This window comes from Tinamus guttatus, unplaced genomic scaffold (genome assembly GCF_059628265.1).
Source record: "Tinamus guttatus ecotype Peru unplaced genomic scaffold, ASM5962826v1 Tinamus_guttatus_pri_ptg000089l, whole genome shotgun sequence".
Taxonomy (NCBI): domain Eukaryota; kingdom Metazoa; phylum Chordata; class Aves; order Tinamiformes; family Tinamidae; genus Tinamus; species Tinamus guttatus.
Window position 1 is genome coordinate 4,542,611 of NW_028288623.1, and position 19,520 is coordinate 4,562,130.

Genomic DNA, 19,520 nt, shown 5'->3' on the forward strand with positions numbered 1-19,520 from the left:
TGTGAGGGAATTACAACATTATTGTTTACACGCAGGAAAAGAGAAAATCCTTCTTCCAAGGCATGACAGTATCAGGCGTGATCCACAATTATTGCACATAACTGAATTGGGCAAAGCTTGGGTATTTTCCTCCAGCGTCCTCTTGTGTTACTTTGTCTCTGACATTCTTGCATGAACAATTATACTTTCCATAGCGCAACCTATTTGGATTGGTCTTTCTGTGTCTGTCACTAGGCTCTAAGTATATTTTACATGTTATATAACAACATTACTCTATTTAGACGTATGTGAATTAGAGATACTAGTGGAACTGACATAAATCATAAATCTTTCTGGTGTACATGCTGTCATTCGCCTCTAATGGCAGAGAAACAACACCCAGTACTTTATCAGAAGGCTTTTTTAGTGAAGGAGAAATTGACTTTAATTGTGCTAGATAAGACAAAGAGTTTAAAAAAAAATCTTACATTCAGCTACACTCCAATATTCTTATTACCACCTAATATCATAAGTCCCAATGCAAAAATTTAGCTAGAAGAACAGTTTGACAATTCCCTTTTTTTTTTCCCCCCTCAAATGAGTTATCACAGAACCTATGCTAGATATTTCTGTCTGTGCTAAAGTGCTGGTATCACAGAGTGCTCCCCAGAACTGAGCCCAGACCCCTGCTTTTACTCAGGTCTATAACAGAGTGAGTCCACAACATGCATTGTTTTCCTTGGGAAGGAAACTGAAGCTGCATGCTTATATGGGAACGTTATCTATGATTCCCGATAGATATGGAGAATAGTTGTGCAACGCGTTGAAAAATCACAGAATCACAGAACAGTTGAGGTTGGAAGGGACCTCTAGAGATCGTCTAGTCCAACCTCCCTGCTCCAACAGGGACACCTAGAGCACGTGGCACAGGGTCACATCCAGGCAAGTTTTGAAGATATCCAAAGAAGGAGACTCCGCAGCTTGTTCCAGTGCTCTCTCACCCTCACAGGAAAGAAGTTCTTCCACATATGGAAAAGTTTGTATTAAATTATTTTCCAGTGCCCTGCTGATGCACTTGAATGACACCTGCTCTATAGGTCAGTGATTAATCTCTGCTTTTGACAAAGGTTGTCTCTGTCAAATGTGCAGGTATGCCTTTGGTATACCTGAGCAGCACCTTTTTACCATGCTTTCTTAGCTTAGTTTGACTGGATAGTACAACGTCCTGTGCTTTTACCTGGATATTTCATTCTATTTTATTTATTCTGTTTTACTCTATTGACAGTAACAAAAATGTGCCTTGGATATTTCCCAAATAATGTGTGCTCTACCAACTAAGCACAATTAAATCATGAACTTTGCCTAGTCAAGGTACACTGGGAAGCTTTGGCTGTGGTAATGCAGTAGCCGTTGATATATGGCTTAGTTTAAGTTGTTAATAGCTTAAGTTGTTGATTTCTTGCTTGCTTCCTTTGTGGTTTTGTCTGTCCTGAGAGGATACAAGGAAGAAATTAACAACTTAACCTTACTTAATTCCATAGCTTATTCCATTCTTGAGGAAGTAAATGCAGTCTAAATATCCAAAGTCAAATATGAATTATTGTCATCTATGTATTGTGCAGGAAATCAGAAGAATTTTAGAGCATTTCTAGCCCTGGCATCCACATATATAGTCTCAGTCTATATAGTCTCAGTGTATTTTAAAAAAGAAACTCAAACTCCAATGGTCTTTGATATTGCCATGTTCTTTTTTTCTTCCCTCCTTAGAGTCTCATCAAGTTTTATTTAACAAATATTACTCTAAGTAGACATTTACCATGGTATTGGTGATATTTTTGATCCTTTATGCTTGCTTCCTATAACTGAAGAAAATTTTTGTCTTGAGTAGACATTTTAAGATGATTACAGAGATTGAGAAGTATTTTGTGACCTATGGTATGTTTTTGGTTTGGAATGAAGTAGCATTAGGAAGTCATCTTCTGATGGAAACATGCATTACTTGGCAGCTTGAGACTGTGGAGGGCTGGAACTGATGACTGAAGTGGCTGTTTCTCTGTTTTGAGAAGTCTGAGAGTTTGGGAGTCTGTTGAACTCCTAAGCAAGTTCAAAGGCCAGTGCACTGACTGAAATTTCAGTCTTGAAAGGGAATACTTAACTTTAGTTACTTTTGGCATCATCTCCTGCTTTAATGCTTCCTACTTATTTTGGTACTTTCATCTAAAGGGAGAATTAACTCGGTTGCTTAAATATTTCTGATTTCAATGGGACAGATAGAGGGCACTCTCACTCTAAATTTGAAGGGCAAGAATCTGAGCAGTTTCAAAGGATTGCTATCCTAGAGTAGTTAGTTTCTGAAGGTCTGCCCTTTGTAGAATGAATAAACTTATAAATAATATTGAATCCTGTTAAAGGAGCAGCAAAATACAATGCTCTCAGTAGTCTCACTTTTATTTCAGTACTTCTTACCTAGCACTGGTTGCCCACCATCATATTTAGGGGGTTGCCACTGCACCGTACAGTAATCTTCTCCAACGTTGCTGATCATGGGGGCTTCTGGAGGATCAGGAACATCTGAAGAATATTTGGCAATGAATGTAATGAAACTTTTTTTATTTAACATTTCTCCATATTGAATATCTAAATTTTCTCTTAATAAAAATAAAAAATAAAAAAGGAAGAAGAAAGAAAGAAAAAAAAATAGGCATCCTGTAAATTTTTCTATTCAGATGTACAAAAGACATAGGGTTTTTTCATTGCCATAGTGCTTCTAACTTGTCAGATTGAAACAGAAGATATAAAATGAAATTCATTACTTGGCCCAGAGTAAATGCTTTTCTTTGATGCTTCCAAATTAGGTTAGTGTTCTTTAAGTAGTATTTGATTATTCAAATCTCTTCTTCCCATACACGGCCACCTCTTTGTAAATGTCTCTGTATCCAGTCATTCATGACTGACATATATTTATGCTATGAACCAAAAAATATATATATTTATATATTTCTATCTAAAAATATTTTTATATTACATATATATATATATATATATATTTCCTTCTTTGGTTTGTGGAGAGTTCTATTGCAGACAAAAAATAGCTCCTGTATGAATTTTATCTAAGGAGATATCAAATTGGATATTGTGCTCATTTACAAGGTCTTTTACATATTAAAAAATAAAGTGGGGACAGAACTGTACTACTAGCCAAATTAGAAGTAATTCACACTACTTAATAATTTGTTCTCAAACCTGTAACAAGAGGCTCACTCCAGTGTTTCCTACTTTGTCTAGAACAAACTTATAATATACTGCATGTCTCACAATTTTTTTTTTCTTGTGGAGATATTTGTAATAGAGGTATCCTAACTTAAGATTTATAAAAGATGAAAATAGATTTACTATTCATCTTAATGACTTCAAAAGCAGTGAATTTCAAATTATAATAGCATAGAAAGATTTTATTTTACTGTTCCTAAGTTTGTTCATGACCTAACCTATTGTCATATGTGTGGCAGGATATGAAGATGTTTAATTCTGTGAAAAAAATCTAAAAAATACTGACTCAGAATCACATTGTATTCCAGCTCTGTGATTCACAGTTATAATGTGTTTATCTTGCCGGATACATTATATAATTCTTTATTCCATTAACCATTTACTACATATAAATGAAGTCATCTTTATTTAAAGATAAAGCACAACAAAAAAAAGACAAGAAATTATTTCTCAGACTTGCACAAAAAATACTCTTCAGAGGGGAATATAGCAAATAAATGATAGAATCACTTGAAACTGGAAAATATAAGAAAGTATGTGGAATTATATGGGAATTGTTCTCTTTTTCACAGAACAGACATCTTGTGTTAATTTTAGAGATGGGTCCAATCCCAATGAACCCAAGGGATTTTCATGGCCTATTTATTTCCTGCCTTCACTTACCAATAACTTTGACTGTGATATCAGCCTTATCTTCTCCCACTGGATTCTTAAGTATAACTCTGTATACTCCCTCGTCCTCCTTTTCCGCTCCTTCAATGATGAAGACACAGTGGTCTTCATGCATCTCCACACGAACTCTGCCTTCAGATTCAAACAGAAGCTGTGGGCAGTGAAAGGAACAGATAGTCATTCTAAGCGGTGCCAGGGATAGCCTGATGAACCTGCATGTAGCTAGTGAAAAATTTCATAGTACTGATTACTGAAATTATTCAAAAGCTGTAAAAATAGTAGTTCAGATTCTATTTACATGTATCTGTGTGTCTGAATAAATAATAAGGAGCTTACCTTACTATCAGTATTTAAATCACCACTGTTTTCTGAGGTTATCATGGAATCATCATTGTTTAGGATAAGGTCAGTTTTCTACATAAGCAAAGAAACCACAGAAAGTCAGCTAAATCTTACTGAGCAGAGCAATAAAGTTTTCTTCTGCAAGACAGAGGAGAAAAATCCATAGATATATTGTAGGGGTCTGAATATGAAGGCATGACAAAAGTGAAAAGCTAGTGAGAGCAAACAAACCTGGGAAGGAAATCAAGCGATATGAAAGCAGAAATGAAATATAGAGTTATCAGACTGCAGTGAACTAAAGGAAGCATAAATCAGCAATACCAAATTTACAGTTCATAAACAAAGATGCCTGACTTCTATGCAGAATTGTAACTGGCTGTGAATCTCTGTGTCCCTTTGAGTTAATGACCTTGTGTAACTAGAGAAACAAAGATTATTTCTTTCAATAATAATGGAATTAAGTCTATGAAGAAGTTTTACTGCTCAGAAAGTCAGCTCTGTAACACACATGAAACAATATTCTTGATTAGTTTATCTTTTCCTTCCTTCAAATCAAGCCTGGTTTCTTTCCTGCATCTTTCAGATCTCATGTCTTAGAACAGTAAAGTGTAGGATTTGTCTCAAAACCAAACCTTATTTTTCTTGGGGACTTCTGCACAACAGTCAGAAAAGTGTTTTTTGTTTTTTAGAAATCATTTCTGCATTGCAAAAGGAAGTCTTAAGTGTTACTAAATATGCTCACCTGAACAAAGAGTGTTCCAGAATTGTGAGGAAATGAAGTTGGGGAAGTAAATACAATAGACTATCTTTTTCTCTGTAGATGTTCATTTTTTCATGCTACTTATGGAAAGTGTAATAGTGGTGTAGAATCTTATGCAAGATGTTTCTCTGTTTTGTGCTAGTTACTGCTCAAGTCACAGCTACTCTCTAGCTGCTAATTCATTTATTTGATGTTTTGCAATTACTCTGGTAAGGCATCCAGAGTATGCATCCTCTAAATTCTTACAGTCTAAATTTTCAGTAAACTAAATAGAGTTCTACCCAGTTTGTTAAGAATATAGTTCCTTCACAAACTGCAGAAAAGCACTTAGGAAAGAAATTAAAGAAATTTGCATCTTCAGGATCTCTCTCTCCCGCCCTCTCTCTCCCCCTCTCTGCCCTCTCTCTAGAAATAGGAATAGAATAAACGCACTGTATGGTATACTTCTGTCTGCATATATGTGCATTTTCTATTCATCCCCTTATTTTGGAATGGACAAAAAAGGGAAGAAATCAGAAAAAGAACAGTTCAAGAAGGCTTCTCCAGAAACATTTATAACGGCTGCATTGCAGCTTTTTTATTTTATTTTTAATTGAGTTTTAAAGCTACTTTTAAAATGATGGTGAAAATACCAGTAGGCAAGAATTGCAAATCTAAGTCGCATTTGAGGAAGAAAACAAATTTCCTATTGTGGCTTCTTTGTCTGAGCTATTGTGTCAGACTACCATTACCTTGTTTACTTTCTGCCAGATGATGGTAGGTGTTGGATCTCCTGATATGGGAACATCCAATCTCAACTTGTTCCCAGCCACCACGACAATAGTGTCAGGGGACTGGCCCAGACAATCAAGGTGGATTTTGGGAGGTTCTATAGCAAAGGCAAAGAAAATAAATCTTAAATATGGTTTAAATATGGTTTGAGCCTTTTGTATGAAAAGAGGTGAATACTCACGCATTACGTCAAAAACGAAAATATTTTGTATCCTTTGCTATTATAAACGTGTTTACTTTCATATTAACTAATGATTTTTGTTCTTACCTTCTCTTGGTACAAAATCGATCTTGACCTCTGGAAATAAAAAAAAAAAAAAAAAAAAGAGAGAGAGAGAGAAAAAAGAAAGAAAGGTGTGGGGGAGAAATAGGTATGAAAACAGAATTTGTGTTTCATTTGTGTTCAAAAAGTAATTTTAAAAGTGATCAGTCATTAAATTTATACAATAGTATATATATGAATCATATAATGGATGAAACTCAACAAATGAATGCAATGAACTAGGAGACAAGACTTTGTAAAATAACGTAATAATAACACCACAAAATATCAGACAAAGCTATGTAATGTTCCTATCTTCTGGTATCAGGAAAGGGATTCTCCACACCCTTCCCTAGTGTAACCATGGTTCCTTCCTCCTTTTTACACTTATGGAATTCCCATTATATATTTTAAGATAACTCACCCAAAAACTGGAGCTTGGCAGAAAGATTGTAAGCAAATCCCTCAGGAATGAAGGAATAGTCTGCCTCATCACCTGGTGTTACATCCTCAATAGTTAGCTTATGGATTCTGGAAAACATGAACAAATACATTCCCCTTTGCTACCTTTCCAGGAGGAAAAAGGACTAAATCAAGAGATGGCGTGTAGGCTATTGTTTCCGAAGGGACATTACTGTTTCTCTTTTCACCAACATCACGTACACAACCACTAGGGCTGTGGACAGTGCTCCTTTTAAGTAGCAAGTTCATCAGGTAAATTCATCAGTTTGAGTTTATTTTTCTTTTCAAGGTAGGTGCACTACATTTCAGAGCTGAGCTGGCTTGAATGTAGGAGCAGTTTCTTTAGTCCAATACTTTTACCACTAGAAAGGTCATTATCTCATTGCTTACTGTTTTCATTTAATCAGACGATGAATAAAGTAGACTATGAAAAACAATCCTCTATTACTGTGAATTTCAAACAGATTATAAAAAAAAAGGAGCACCAAGGAAGAGGTTATCCAATAGATGTAGTACCTATGTACCTTAAAAATTTTCTTGGTCTTTTTTACAATAATACCTAGGCTTCTAAGGAACTTAAACACTAAATTGTACAGCTGTACACATATTAAAAATTATATTGTAAAATATAGTTTTTTGTAAAGAGGCTTACACATAAGTGCCATCTTTATCTATCTGCTGCTGTTAATTTTAATGTTACCATCAATATATTTTCTAGATGATTTCAATACTAAGACAACATGAAATCCAAGTGAAAACTGAGGGTGAATTCTGCTAAACTACCTCTGATATCATGCAGGTAAAAGGTATCAGCACAGGAAGACTGCACATGTACCAACAAAAAGTTGTGTCTATTTGTTAATTGTGCATAAAGAGGTTTTAACTTTCTTCTCCTAACTGGAGCCAAGACAGAATCTAGTTTCTTTTAATTTTGATCCCTGAGATAACAATTCTTGTAGTTCGTAATGCAATACCCAAACCTGTAAATGCTTTCTGAAACATGACTGACCTGCCAATATGAGAGATCTTTATCCTTTCATCTGGAACCACCTCCTTTCCATTTTTCAACCAGATTCCTTTCACATTCTCATCGGAAACTTCACATTTGAAGACTGCCTGGTCACGTGCCTTCACTGTCAGGTCCGCAATGCTCTGGTAAACTTCCAGCTTTTTCTCTGATTTTGTGGGAATAATTGATAAGTACATCAACAAACGAGAATAGATCTGTAAAGTAAATAGCTGGTATGACTTTACTGAGCAGAAAAACCTGGGGCTGACCAGAAGCAGTGAGGGTTCTTTGTGGAAAGGAGAAATATGAAGGGAAATTCACAGCATGCAGGGCTTTATAAGGACTAGTTAAGGCTAAGCACCTGTTACTATCGGAGTATCTGTTACATCTGGCACACAGGTCTGAGTTCTCCTTGAGGCCTATATGATAAATCTTATTACGTTTCTTAATTTTTTTTTTTCCTGGGATAAGGAATATCCTTTCTCTATGCACTAGCATGGAGATGTGTACCTCTAGCTTACTTTCAATTTTAGCTTCCCTGCTTCGGTGATGCTACCTGTGCCTACCTTGTACTATTAGCTCAGCGACTGATTGTCCACCATTGGTCTTCACAGTGTAGTGTCCATTGTCCTCCTTGGTTGACTCATTAATAATTAGATAGTGCTTTGTTCCATCTTTCTTAAATCTATATTTGAAGGTTTCTTCCCGTGTCAGCTCAATTCCATCCTTTTCCCTGCAATGCCAAACAATGTTGAGTCACTTTTCTGTAAAAGTGGAAGATTAAGAGTCACCTTAGTGTTGCCAGAGATGAGAAAACACAAAATAAACTTAGTCTTTGATTGAAATGCTTCAAGTTAGCAAAAAAGCGGCCAATTCCAAAATGTCAGTGGAACCAGAACTGCTAAGCAACAGAATCCTACTAGCTTGACAATTTTATATTATATTATATATGACATTATTATATATGTTAATTGTTAATTGTTAATGTTGAGTTTTAGTTCAAGAGACTCGATTCACAGGTGATTACTTGATTGTTATTATGTATATGCTAGAGATATAGTGCAGGTTAAATGCTGTGCAAAGATACAGTGATGATGAGAAAATTGGCCAGCAGTGAATATAGTCTCTTAAAAGGAGCCATAAGGAAAACTGGACACGTTGGAAAATTGTTAAATTTTTGATTTTCCTAATGTGGATTGTAGTGGTTACAAATTCATGGTTTGCACATCTCAGGAAAAATAAAGATTTTAGAATGCATTTAAATCATTTTGGTTTTTTGTAGCCCTTTCCATTCAAGGATGTCAGGGTATTTTTAAGACATTACTAAATTAACCTTCGTCACCCAGCCTGGGAGGAAATTTAATTATTGCAATTTCCAATCATAGTGGAGGGATTCAAGCTGTTTAGTCAAGGTCGCACAGAAATATATATAGCTTTTTATAGCTCTCCCTTCTGTAATTTGCAAATAACATATTACAAGAAAATAACTTGAAATTTCTTCAAGTATTCATTTTTAGCATTTATAGTTTTCATTATTATTTGATAATACCACTTAGATTTGTAACTTAAAAAAATCTTTCTGTTTGATACTTGTTCATAGGGGAAAAAATAGTAAAAAGTTCTTTTAATAGAGTAAGAAATTTCTCTCTGTGATTTTGCTTATTGGTTACCAGTATTGCAATATGAGTGCTCAGGTTAACAAATATATTCACGGGATAGCTAATTGGATTGCTACTTAGGGATGCATTAAAAGACAATAGCTCTAATCTCTGAGTAGGCATATTCAAAGAAACCTCTTGCTTATGTACAAGCCTGCGGAGTAGATGCAAGATCAAAACTTTAGATAGGAGTCCTACAATTAGTGATTTAGATATATGTTCTGCAACTTCAAATTCATTTAAGAATACCTGCAGTTTATGCCCTCTAGCTGTTCCTCAGAGCACAGCTTATTGGAATTTACAGTTGGTTTAAAAAAACATCGGCCTTCCTTCCATGTCACAGGATTATGACACTACTTAGGGAGGAAACAGAGAATGGTTGTAACACCCGCATGAAGCAGAGTGCTTAGTGCTATGCCAGGATAATGTTTCCTCTGATTGCTAAGTGGCAAGAGTCTGAGGCCGCATGCAAGACGTTCCCCTAGGCTGATATTCTTGTGGACACAGATCAGTTCTGGAATAAGTGCTTTGATGCATAAACCTTTGCTGAACTGCTGCGAGTGGACTGTAATCCAAAAGATAAATACGCTGGTGAGAGACAAAAGCAGGCACGTGCATTGCAGCTAGTGTTCCCAAAATCAGCTCTTTTATTTTTCTGGTGATATGTTTTGATGGTGGTCTTATCTTTTGTTGATATGCTTTGACATGTGACATATCAAAAATATCTGTTTTATTCGGCCATGGATAAGAAAGAGATTTATTCAAATCTTGTCTAAGTAATGAAAGTAGATTATTTGCAGTAAGTAGCATCTTAAATACCCAGGAAGGGATCAGTATATTTTACTTGTGTTTGCTTTAGTGACTAGCACATTGCTGACACTGTGTATAATAAGAAGGTTGTGTGTAGAAGGGTTTACTGACAGATGGTGGAATGATAAAGCTGTAAGCCTCAATAGAGGACCCCCAGGTAGAACCTGACATAAAATAATTCATTGCTGCAGTGAAAAGTTAAAAATACGATATGAAGTAAAATAGCCCTGCGTAAAGAGCAATGAAGCAGAGAACAACAACTGTGGATAATGTATAAGAGGAGTATTTTATAGAACCATAGAAACATTGGTTGAAAGGGACTTCCAAAGATCATCCAATCCAACCTCACATTTGAAGCAGAATTAGACCAGTCTTAGGTCAGCCATATTTTTGTCCATCTAGCTCCTGAACATCTGCAAGATCAAAGGTGAAGATTCTCAACTTTGCTGCTCTACCTGTTCTCTATCTGCAAAGGGTTTCCTGTTCCCTATATATGTGGTAAAGGGAAATGGATTAATATCTTCTGAGATACCACTATCTTTGGCACAGTGAAGGGGCACTCAGATTTACTATTACTACATTACTACAGTTTGTTTTCATTTGGAGCTGATCAGATAGTACATCCAGCATCCAGAAATGGCAAAGTCAAATCCAAACTACAAATTTCACTTTTTTTCTCCTCTAAGAGTTGCATGATTTCCAAGACTATTTCAAGTTTAGAGATAACTGTTCCATAGCTCTGTGTAATAAATATGTGAGATCTTCCCAGGTGATCAAGAGAACATTCTTCTCTGCTCACTGTAAGAGAGTCACGCGATGAAGTCTCCAAACCCTAGTTCAGTGGCCCTCTCTGAGGCAGGAAGCTTTATATTTGTCTTCCACAGGTCACAACTTTACTTATATTCATGTGCTTGTTAATCATCTCCCAGGTTTAAAAGGTCCAAGAACTGTAACAGGTGCCTTGAATTAGTGCCTGTTGCTTCGTTTGAGTTTTTGAGCATTTCCCTAGTGAGACATAAAACTGGAACTTTTTCTCCGCACCATCTTTCTTGTATTCTCTGAATGTTTACATTTCCCCTCCTTGTCCTTGTCAAAGAATATTGATTGGATCTCACAGAGTGAGCACAGTAAAGTACAGCGTATGGCTACCTACTCTGTTTTCTGTTGCTATGCGCTGAAGACTTTCTCTGCTGCACTTCAGGCAGAAACAGCTGCCATTTTGCCCTTGTCAGGCCAAATGCCCATCCCACAAACAGCAGTTCTGCGGGATGTATGGGAGCGGTTCAAAGGCAGAGGATCAAAGTGTGGCAGCTGCAGTCATTTTCAGAGGAACAGATACGGTTATCCCCATCTCTTGTGACCAGACATCTGTAAGCAGTCCCTGCACAATAGCATGTGTGCACTTGTGGATGTGGTTTTAATAACATAGTGCATACTCTGTACTAGCTATAGGGCTCTATTTAAATTCTCAGTTCCTTCCTTTGAGGGAGCAGAGGAGAGATAGCACTTTACAAGACTGTAATAGGCATTGTGGGAATAGCTGATAACCATGTGGCTGAAGCTGTTAACAAGCACAAGAGAATTTCATCTGTTAGAGAAATGAAGTGAGAACAGTGTGCATAAGGGCTGGTATGTGAGCACTGCTTGCTGTGCCTGCCTGAGCAGTGTGAGCATTCCAGCAGAGGAGAAGCTGGAATGTTGAACAAAATGGACTCTGTGGACTCAGTATTTGTCATTTTAATCCTGCTTGCTGCATATGCATCATGACTCGCTTTGCAGAATCCACATAACACATATGTTAAAATAAGTCAATGACCTTCCCATCTCAAGACACATCACCTTTCAAACCCAAGAAAAAATATTAAAAAAAAAAAAAAAACTTCCTGCAGTTGAGATCAGAAGATTCCATAATGTAAAACAAGGTCATTGCAATACAGTTAATTATAATTAATTTGTGCAGTTATGTGTGTGTGTAGTTATGCATTACTTTAAAGCACTTAGAAAACTTTAAGCCAGCAGAATCCAGAGAACAAGGAGTTCTGGAGGCACTATAAAATATCTACGCTTACTCATTTGATTTTGGCAATGTTCTGGCCCTTGAGTTTCTCCTCAGCCTTTGACTTATAGGAGGAGATTCAAACTTTTTCTTTTTTTCTGAGCGCAGATGATGTGGGATGCCTTCATCCTTTTAATTCCAGTGGTCTTTACAAATTTTGGTCCTAGAATGTTCCATAGAAGAGTATAGTTTGATTTTATTTATTTTCATATTTCCTTACCATTTCACAGTTGCTCCTTCCTCAGATACTTCACATTCAAACTCTACTCTCTCTCCAACCATAACCATCTGGTCCTCCAGTGGGTGAGTGATCAGAATTGGAGGTTCTGGAAGAGGAAAGGAAAACAGTACTCTGAAAGACTCTACACCTGATGTAGACTTCATTCACTCTACCTGCATTCCACAGGAAGTACTCCTGGCAAAACATATGCTGATACCCTCCAAGCTGACATTTAAAATTAGCTATGCCAGGTTATATTGTCAGTGTTATCAACTGACCCTTCAGTTTTTGTTTTGTAAGACAGATTATAGAGGATTAATCAGTTTTCATTTATACTCTGAAATTCTAAACCAGAGACATTAATCTTCTATACCACTTGATCTGCTTATAAAACTTGAGCCATGCATTTATTTCAAGCAAAATCCAATTTTTAAAGAAAATTTCCAGCCCTGTTTTTGAGAAAGCAACAATCACTTTAGAAATGAGAACTAATGATGATTATGACTGTGCTCTTTTAACATGCTTTTTCATTTGCAGCTATAGGGAAAATCTTTTAAGTACCTACTGCAGTAGATAGTAGAATTTGCTTATATGTTAGAGAATTTCCTTTCCTCTGAGACTAACTCACCTAAGAATACAAAAGGAGGTGACAGTAGTTAGTGGTGCTAAACGTTAGGGAAGATCTCTTCCCTGAATTTTTCTTCCATTGCTCACCTTTTACAAATAATTCTGTGAAGCTCTTCTCCTCACCTACCACACATTCATATGCTGCATCATCAGCCAGAGAGCAGTGGTTTATGGTCAATATTCTCTTATTTCCAACAGCTTCAAAAATGTATCTGAAAAGAGAATCTAAATATAATTTTCAAAGAATGTCTCTTCTGCTGCCATCCACTGTTCCCCCTGCCTGGCAGTGACGAAGAAAAGTTTTCACATTTTGCCTGACATCAGCTGGTAGGAAAAGGTTGGTTAAAAACTCTAGCCCTGTATCCCTATTGTGGTGCAGTGCACAGCAGCAGTGTTGAAAATCTAGGTCAGGAAGTTAAGAAGAAATCCTCATACAAGCATCATGGCTTCAGCATAAAATGTCTGGAATTTGGTTTTACAAATGACTGACACTGAAATGTGTCTCACATCATGAGAAATAAAGACATCTTGACCCTAAAATGCATACAGAAACAGTAAAGTGTAATCTGAGACTTACTTGCTAAGTGCGTAGATGTGAGCATTCAGTTCCATGTCCATATAGAGCACGGGGCAGGGGGAAAAAGAAACAGTGATGAGAACAGTGAACTCGATATTTTCTCATTTTAATAGACCCCAAACTAAATCACTATGTTCTTTCTCAGCTCCTATTTCTCCCTGTTTTTTGAGCTAGTTTACCTGCCGCTCACTTGGATCTCCTGTCCGTTCTTCAACCATTTCACATCAGCATCTGGGTTGGCAACTTCAACCATTAATTTAATCTTCTGTCCTTTGTCCACTTGGTAAGCTGGATCCAGTTTCTTGAGGAATGCTATGATGAAGAATGGTTAAAAAAAATTGTCTTTTTTTTTTCCCCAGATCTTCTGTTAGGAAAGGAATTTATTATTCCCTTTCCTGTTGCATAGATCTTAAAACTTCCCGTCTTCCTGGATCTCTGTTTGAATTTTTACTATTTCTTTCTGTCATTATCATCTTATTCTGAGGTTGCAACAGTATAGTGTAAGAGGAAAAGCATATAATGTTAATTAGAATAACCTAGTAAAATATTCTAAATCTAGCACATATCACATGAATATGTCCTTCAACACTTCCTAAACAGACTTTTTAGTTAACTGAAAGTCTGTTCCATAAAGAAATGATGCCGTTCTTAGTACTACTAAAAGGCAGTGTGCTTCAGATTTAAATAAATAAATAAAAAGTTAAAAGGTGGTAATATATGACAAGGCTAGAAATATTTATCATGTTCTTGTATCTGTTGTATGCTGTCCCACTGATGTTACTACATAAAGAACCCCAAACCAACAAGTTATGGACACATTTATTAGGAAAAAGTATAGTTTGCCAACCTGTACTTTTTTTCTCTTCCTTCTTTATACGTTTGAGACGTTTCAGCATCCCACGCAAATCTGTGATACCATACTGAAAAGCAATTTTCTCATATTCAGAAGGAGGAGCCTTCCTCAAGATTTCCCAAACATCAACATCAGGCTGGGATTCAGATTTTGCTTCACCTCTGGCAGAAAGGGATTGCAATATCTGATTGCAACTATTGAAAGGCATTCAAAACAAACATAGGCTTGACAAACTACATATTGGCTTGATGAAGCTGTTTCTAATTAAGATTTCAGAAATCCTAACTTATTATTGTATTAATATCTAAAATAATGAAACTGGGGTCTAATTTTCTTAAATGTGTGCATGCAGCTATGAATATACAATCCTGTCTTGAGGAGTTTACCGTCTAAAGCCAAAGCAAATAAATAGTAGCTCCCTTTTAACAATAGGTAATGGAAATAGAGAGACTGGTTTGCCTGGATGGTCATACACAAAATGTGGCAAAACAAGGAATTGAACCAATATCCTCAGAATGCCTTAAAAACAAACTTTGTTTTAATAAGAAGAAAGTCCTTTTCTCTAGGTGTTTTATCTATACTCTAAAATGATTCACAAATTATTAAAATTACCTGGATTATTATAAAGGCAAATATGGGCTATAGTCAGCTGCAAAACATAAAGCTAGAAAACTTAGACTGGTGAGTTCTGGCAAACAAGAAGCTCATAGAAGGTATTTCAAATGAACTATTTAATTCATAGGTTAATTAAAGAACTAGTGATTATAGCAGAAATAACCTTCGGTTTAGCAGACCAAGTGAAAATTAGGCTGTATGACTTTGGGAAAGACATTGTTTTCTTGTCCTTTATTTAAAAGTTTAGAAATAGAAAATAGAAACTGATGAAACCTTACCGATTTACTGAGCGCAGGAAGCTGCTGGACTCCAGAAGGATGCAGAGAAACATTTGGAAAAACATGCAGCATCCCAGTGGACAAGAAAGAGAGCATCTTGTGTTAATACAAAAAGCCATCAATGTTGTTTTCACCTTTAGCAAAACAAGCCTGTGCTTGAGTAGCAGGGAGATGAAGGAGCTCTGGCACTGAAATATGCTTGAGGAAAATGCTGTTTTCTGGTGAAATCAAGCATTCTCACACTTTGTAGAGTTCCTCTGTTTAATTTATATGATAAACATCTCAGCTGGTTCCTGATTTTGAGTGATGGCTATACAGCAAATAAGTAACCCTATTTTGCCATATTTTCAAGGCGCTTTTGTCTGTCATAGGTTATACTTTGGTAAAAAGAGGAAGGTGATGCCAATTTCTCAATGTAACATAGAGGCTCCAGCAACTTTGAAGGATGTAACATATTCCTAGAACTCCATTTAGGTAAAGGAACTCAGTGGGTTTGGTTCTTGACATCACCACAACCAAGCAGATTCCAGTGCAATAGAATATGCCCATGTAATGAAGCCATGTATAGTGGTAAGCCCCAACAAGTAGGCAAGATATGCAGCGAGTAACACAAGAAATCCTCCAAGAAAATTGGAGGATTATGGGCTGTATTTTGTTTCTTTTTTTTCTTTCTTTTTTTTTTTTTTTTTTTTAGGAAAAGAATAATACTATTAGTCTATGAGAAATGTCACTACATTGACAAATTATGAATGGACTCAATTTGTACTGTAGATGTATGCAAAAGTTTCTAGCACTCTTGTGTTTGCCAAGAAAGGGCTTGCTTCTAACAGGAGAGTTGTGATTGTAACAGTTTTGCAATCAAGGCTCGGGATTTCCATGAACCATGTACCTCTTGAAAAAGAGTGGGGAGGCATGAGGATTTCAGGCATACCTCTGTGGTGGGTTAGCATTCAGTAAGCACTTAGTAGCACTCACTGGACTGATGAGTGGGTTTGAAGCTTGGACTTCTTGTAACAAGCACAGCATACTGAGTATTACCTTATCCATAATAGTGCATTAACATCAACCAAAAATGTAATCAGAATTTCTATTCTTTGTCACTTACTTGGGGCAGCTACCAATGGTTTGTAGCTTTTCCTAAAGTGATTTGCCAAATAGACCAAGATTTTTGAACATATGCACTAATTGGGTTGGTTGCCATGTTCTTATCAATACACAAAGTTAAAATATTTCTAAATAGATATAATTAGAAATAAGTATTTAAATACATAAAAATAGAAATACTTCTAGTGTATACTGAGATGTCTGCACTAACACTATTAAAATTCTGTGATGTGAGCAGTATCTCAAAATCAAATACAAAATCATAGAGGGCAGGAAAGACTTACTAGATTCAAAGTTTCATAAGATAACTTCCATTGGGCATTATTTAAATATTGAGGGTCTCTCTGTCCATCTGTCTCCTATCTGCCTATCTGTAAACACCCGCTTAACTTAAAAATGTGCAGGTAGGATTATTCATGGATTTTTCTAAAATATTTTGTATAAGCTATTTTTGAATACATCATGAGATGAATTTTCCAATTTGGAAGCAATTCCAAGCACAGCTTAATATATCTCGCTATTGAGAAGACTTCCTTGTTTATTGCTTTGACTTTTCCATTACTCAGTGTCATCACACTTTTTGTTCTGGTGCTCACAAACTGAAATGCAAGAAATCTGAGCATAGATGAGAATGTAGTCTCTTCGTTGTAAATACAAATTTTAACAGGAAAAGGATTAGAAGCTGCATGTGTGTAGTAAAATGGTACAGCTAGAGGTTTAAACAGTATTGAACTGAGTTCTGAAAAATAAATAAGTCTCTGCCTCTGAGCAACCGTTTTCTGATCCTAATACTCCTTTTCACCATTTTTTTTCACAATTTTGTATTTTTTAAGACATTTTCTTGGCTTCAGTAAAGATACAGAGTTTTCATGGTTAGACTATATTCTTCCCTACCAAGAGGGACTACACAGTATCAGAAAAGTAATAGAGAACTTGGACTCCTAAAGTTTCTACCACCCTTAAGTTACTGTCCCTGATAGTGGTGATCCTTATCCAGAGTGATCACCTCATAGGTTAACTATGTACTTGGGGACATTAAGATACCACTCAGTGAACCTGTTGTAAATGGAATATGCAGCTGATATGTTTTAAACATATGTAGGAGGGTTAAAAATAGTTTTGTACATCCCAGAGATGGTTCTTTCCTATCCTGTTACTGTCAACTGATTGGACCTTGTCAGCTGTCACCTCCCTTCAAGGTCTTGGCTCACTATCCCATTTAATAGTTTTGTGACAACTGTTACCTTCCTCTTCCAGTGACCTCTCCTTGGCCCATGACATCTGTATGTCAACACCAGTTAATTAAATTACAGTGAATAAAAGATAAAGCTTTCTCTAATAGACTGGGAATGTTCATTACCTCTGGATTGAGGTGCACTTGTAAATTAGGTGGGAGGAAGTGGTAAAAAAAAGAATCATCTTCAATTTTACTTGAATCTGCATATATCTTGAGAGTTCCTCATCATGATATCCCTTTTTGAATTGAAATGAAGAAGGTTTTCATTATACAGTGAGTTTTTATTCCTTTCAGATCTCATTAATAACTGACTGATTTTCAACTTCTGGTATGCAAAGTCCTAAGGATGCACAGGTTGCTTTTAAAGCAGCTATGAAAGGCAAGCAGGAGCAGTGAACTTACTAGTATGCTTAAATTCACCAAAGAGGGATGTATAAATCAAGAAAGGGTAAAAGCTCTGCTAAAACAGAAGGTAGTTAAATGTTTAAGCTTCTTCTATTAAATTTTACTTCTACACTGGCAAAAAACGAATAGTTAAATCAGCAAATTTCTGGAAATAATAGAGATTCTTACTACTTTTTAGAGTTCTATCTTCTCTAATTACGAAAGCACAAGCAAGTGGCAGAATGACAGGCTATTTATTCCAGCTGGTGTCAGTGTATGAAATTATGAAAATATTTTCATATTGGGCACCATTTATTTTAATTTAAATTTATTTTAAATTTTAAAAAGTAATCAAGAATCCTTCCTTGGCTTACATTTTCTACAGAGACTACAATATGTGCACAACTATTCTGTCTGAGCTGTCAAACTGCTACAAGTTTGATGGCTGCACTTTTCAAGACAACTAAATTTTCTTACTTTATAATTATAAAAAAAAAATACCTAATGCATTGTTTGTCTCTGGGGTTTGTGATCAAGCAAGAAACTGTTATGAAGGTTAGCTTTGTTTGCTGGCATTGAAAACAATTGAAATTGAAAGCAAACAGAAGCATTTGAAAGTTTGCTAGTTGCAGTTTCTGCCTCTTCTAGGTATTCTCACCCCTTTGGACTTCTGCTTGTAATATCATTGTATCCCACCTTCTTGTTGAATATGTTGCATATTGTGTAACAGAGAGCTTCGTACAGCTCCGTGATCTTGTCTGCTGTACTGAAACCTGGCTGTGTTAACTGAGTGATATGTGAGGCTATTGGGGCTTTATTGCCTATCATAATTAAGCTACTTTATGGCCCTATCCTGTGTAATATTTTTTACATATAGTAATACAAACACCTGAGCAGGGACTAGAACAACAACATTCACATAAGTAGCTGATTGTTAAAACTTAAATTGAGCACGTTTAGGTTTGCAAAGCATCTGTGTGGTAACAAGTACTTATAATGGCTTGAGGAGTTAGAAAGAGTGGTCATGGTCAGCAAACACAAGGAAGCAAGTCCAGAGTAACACTGTCATAATGACCAAAGAATTTCCCCTGGAATAAAAAGAAATATTTTTTAATATTGAAATGTGAATACTGAGAATGGATGGAACAAAACATTGGAACATATTTGATTGGGACCAATACATAAATTATAGGAAACTGACTGTAAAGGAAAATGATAGCCAAAACCGACGACCTTTCAGAAAAATATACTGATTTGGATTAAATGGTCTACCCTGACCTCTACAAACTTTTTAAAAGCATGTCTGCCTCAGATGCTGACAGGTGATAAGTTTTGCTACGCTATCTAGTTTTTGTAATGCTCAGTATGTAAGATAAAATGCATGCATTATTTCAAACCACATGGCTCTTATATTCCCAGTTTGACCCATGCATTTTATAGTAAGATGAAATAGAAATCTTACTCTCTGTTGCCAGTGGTTGGATCCAAAAACATCCAGATTAAGATGGTGGTAAAAGGAGAAAACACAAGCAGACAGATTATGAAAAGAGAGCAAGGCACGGAAAGGAAGGATG

The 19,520-nt window shown here is 36.1% G+C and overlaps 1 protein-coding gene across 1 annotated transcript in view; it reads right to left on the reverse strand.

Annotated features, from left to right (window-relative positions):
- The window catches only part of MYBPC3 (myosin binding protein C3), a 61,656-nt gene that overhangs the window by 24,099 nt on the left and 18,037 nt on the right, over positions 1–19,520 (reverse strand). Inside the window, exons 10-24 of the mRNA XM_088520411.1 lie at positions 19,409–19,411; positions 15,222–15,245; positions 14,323–14,489; positions 13,655–13,787; positions 13,476–13,478; positions 12,986–13,110; positions 12,272–12,377; positions 8,094–8,260; positions 7,528–7,693; positions 6,481–6,587; positions 6,063–6,092; positions 5,755–5,891; positions 4,258–4,335; positions 3,913–4,072; positions 2,446–2,550 (exon numbers count right to left, since the gene is read on the reverse strand). Coding sequence (XP_088376537.1) covers positions 2,446–2,550; positions 3,913–4,072; positions 4,258–4,335; positions 5,755–5,891; positions 6,063–6,092; positions 6,481–6,587; positions 7,528–7,693; positions 8,094–8,260; positions 12,272–12,377; positions 12,986–13,110; positions 13,476–13,478; positions 13,655–13,787; positions 14,323–14,489; positions 15,222–15,245; positions 19,409–19,411 — 1,511 coding nt within the window. The remainder of the gene's footprint in view (positions 1–2,445; positions 2,551–3,912; positions 4,073–4,257; positions 4,336–5,754; positions 5,892–6,062; positions 6,093–6,480; positions 6,588–7,527; positions 7,694–8,093; positions 8,261–12,271; positions 12,378–12,985; positions 13,111–13,475; positions 13,479–13,654; positions 13,788–14,322; positions 14,490–15,221; positions 15,246–19,408; positions 19,412–19,520) is intronic.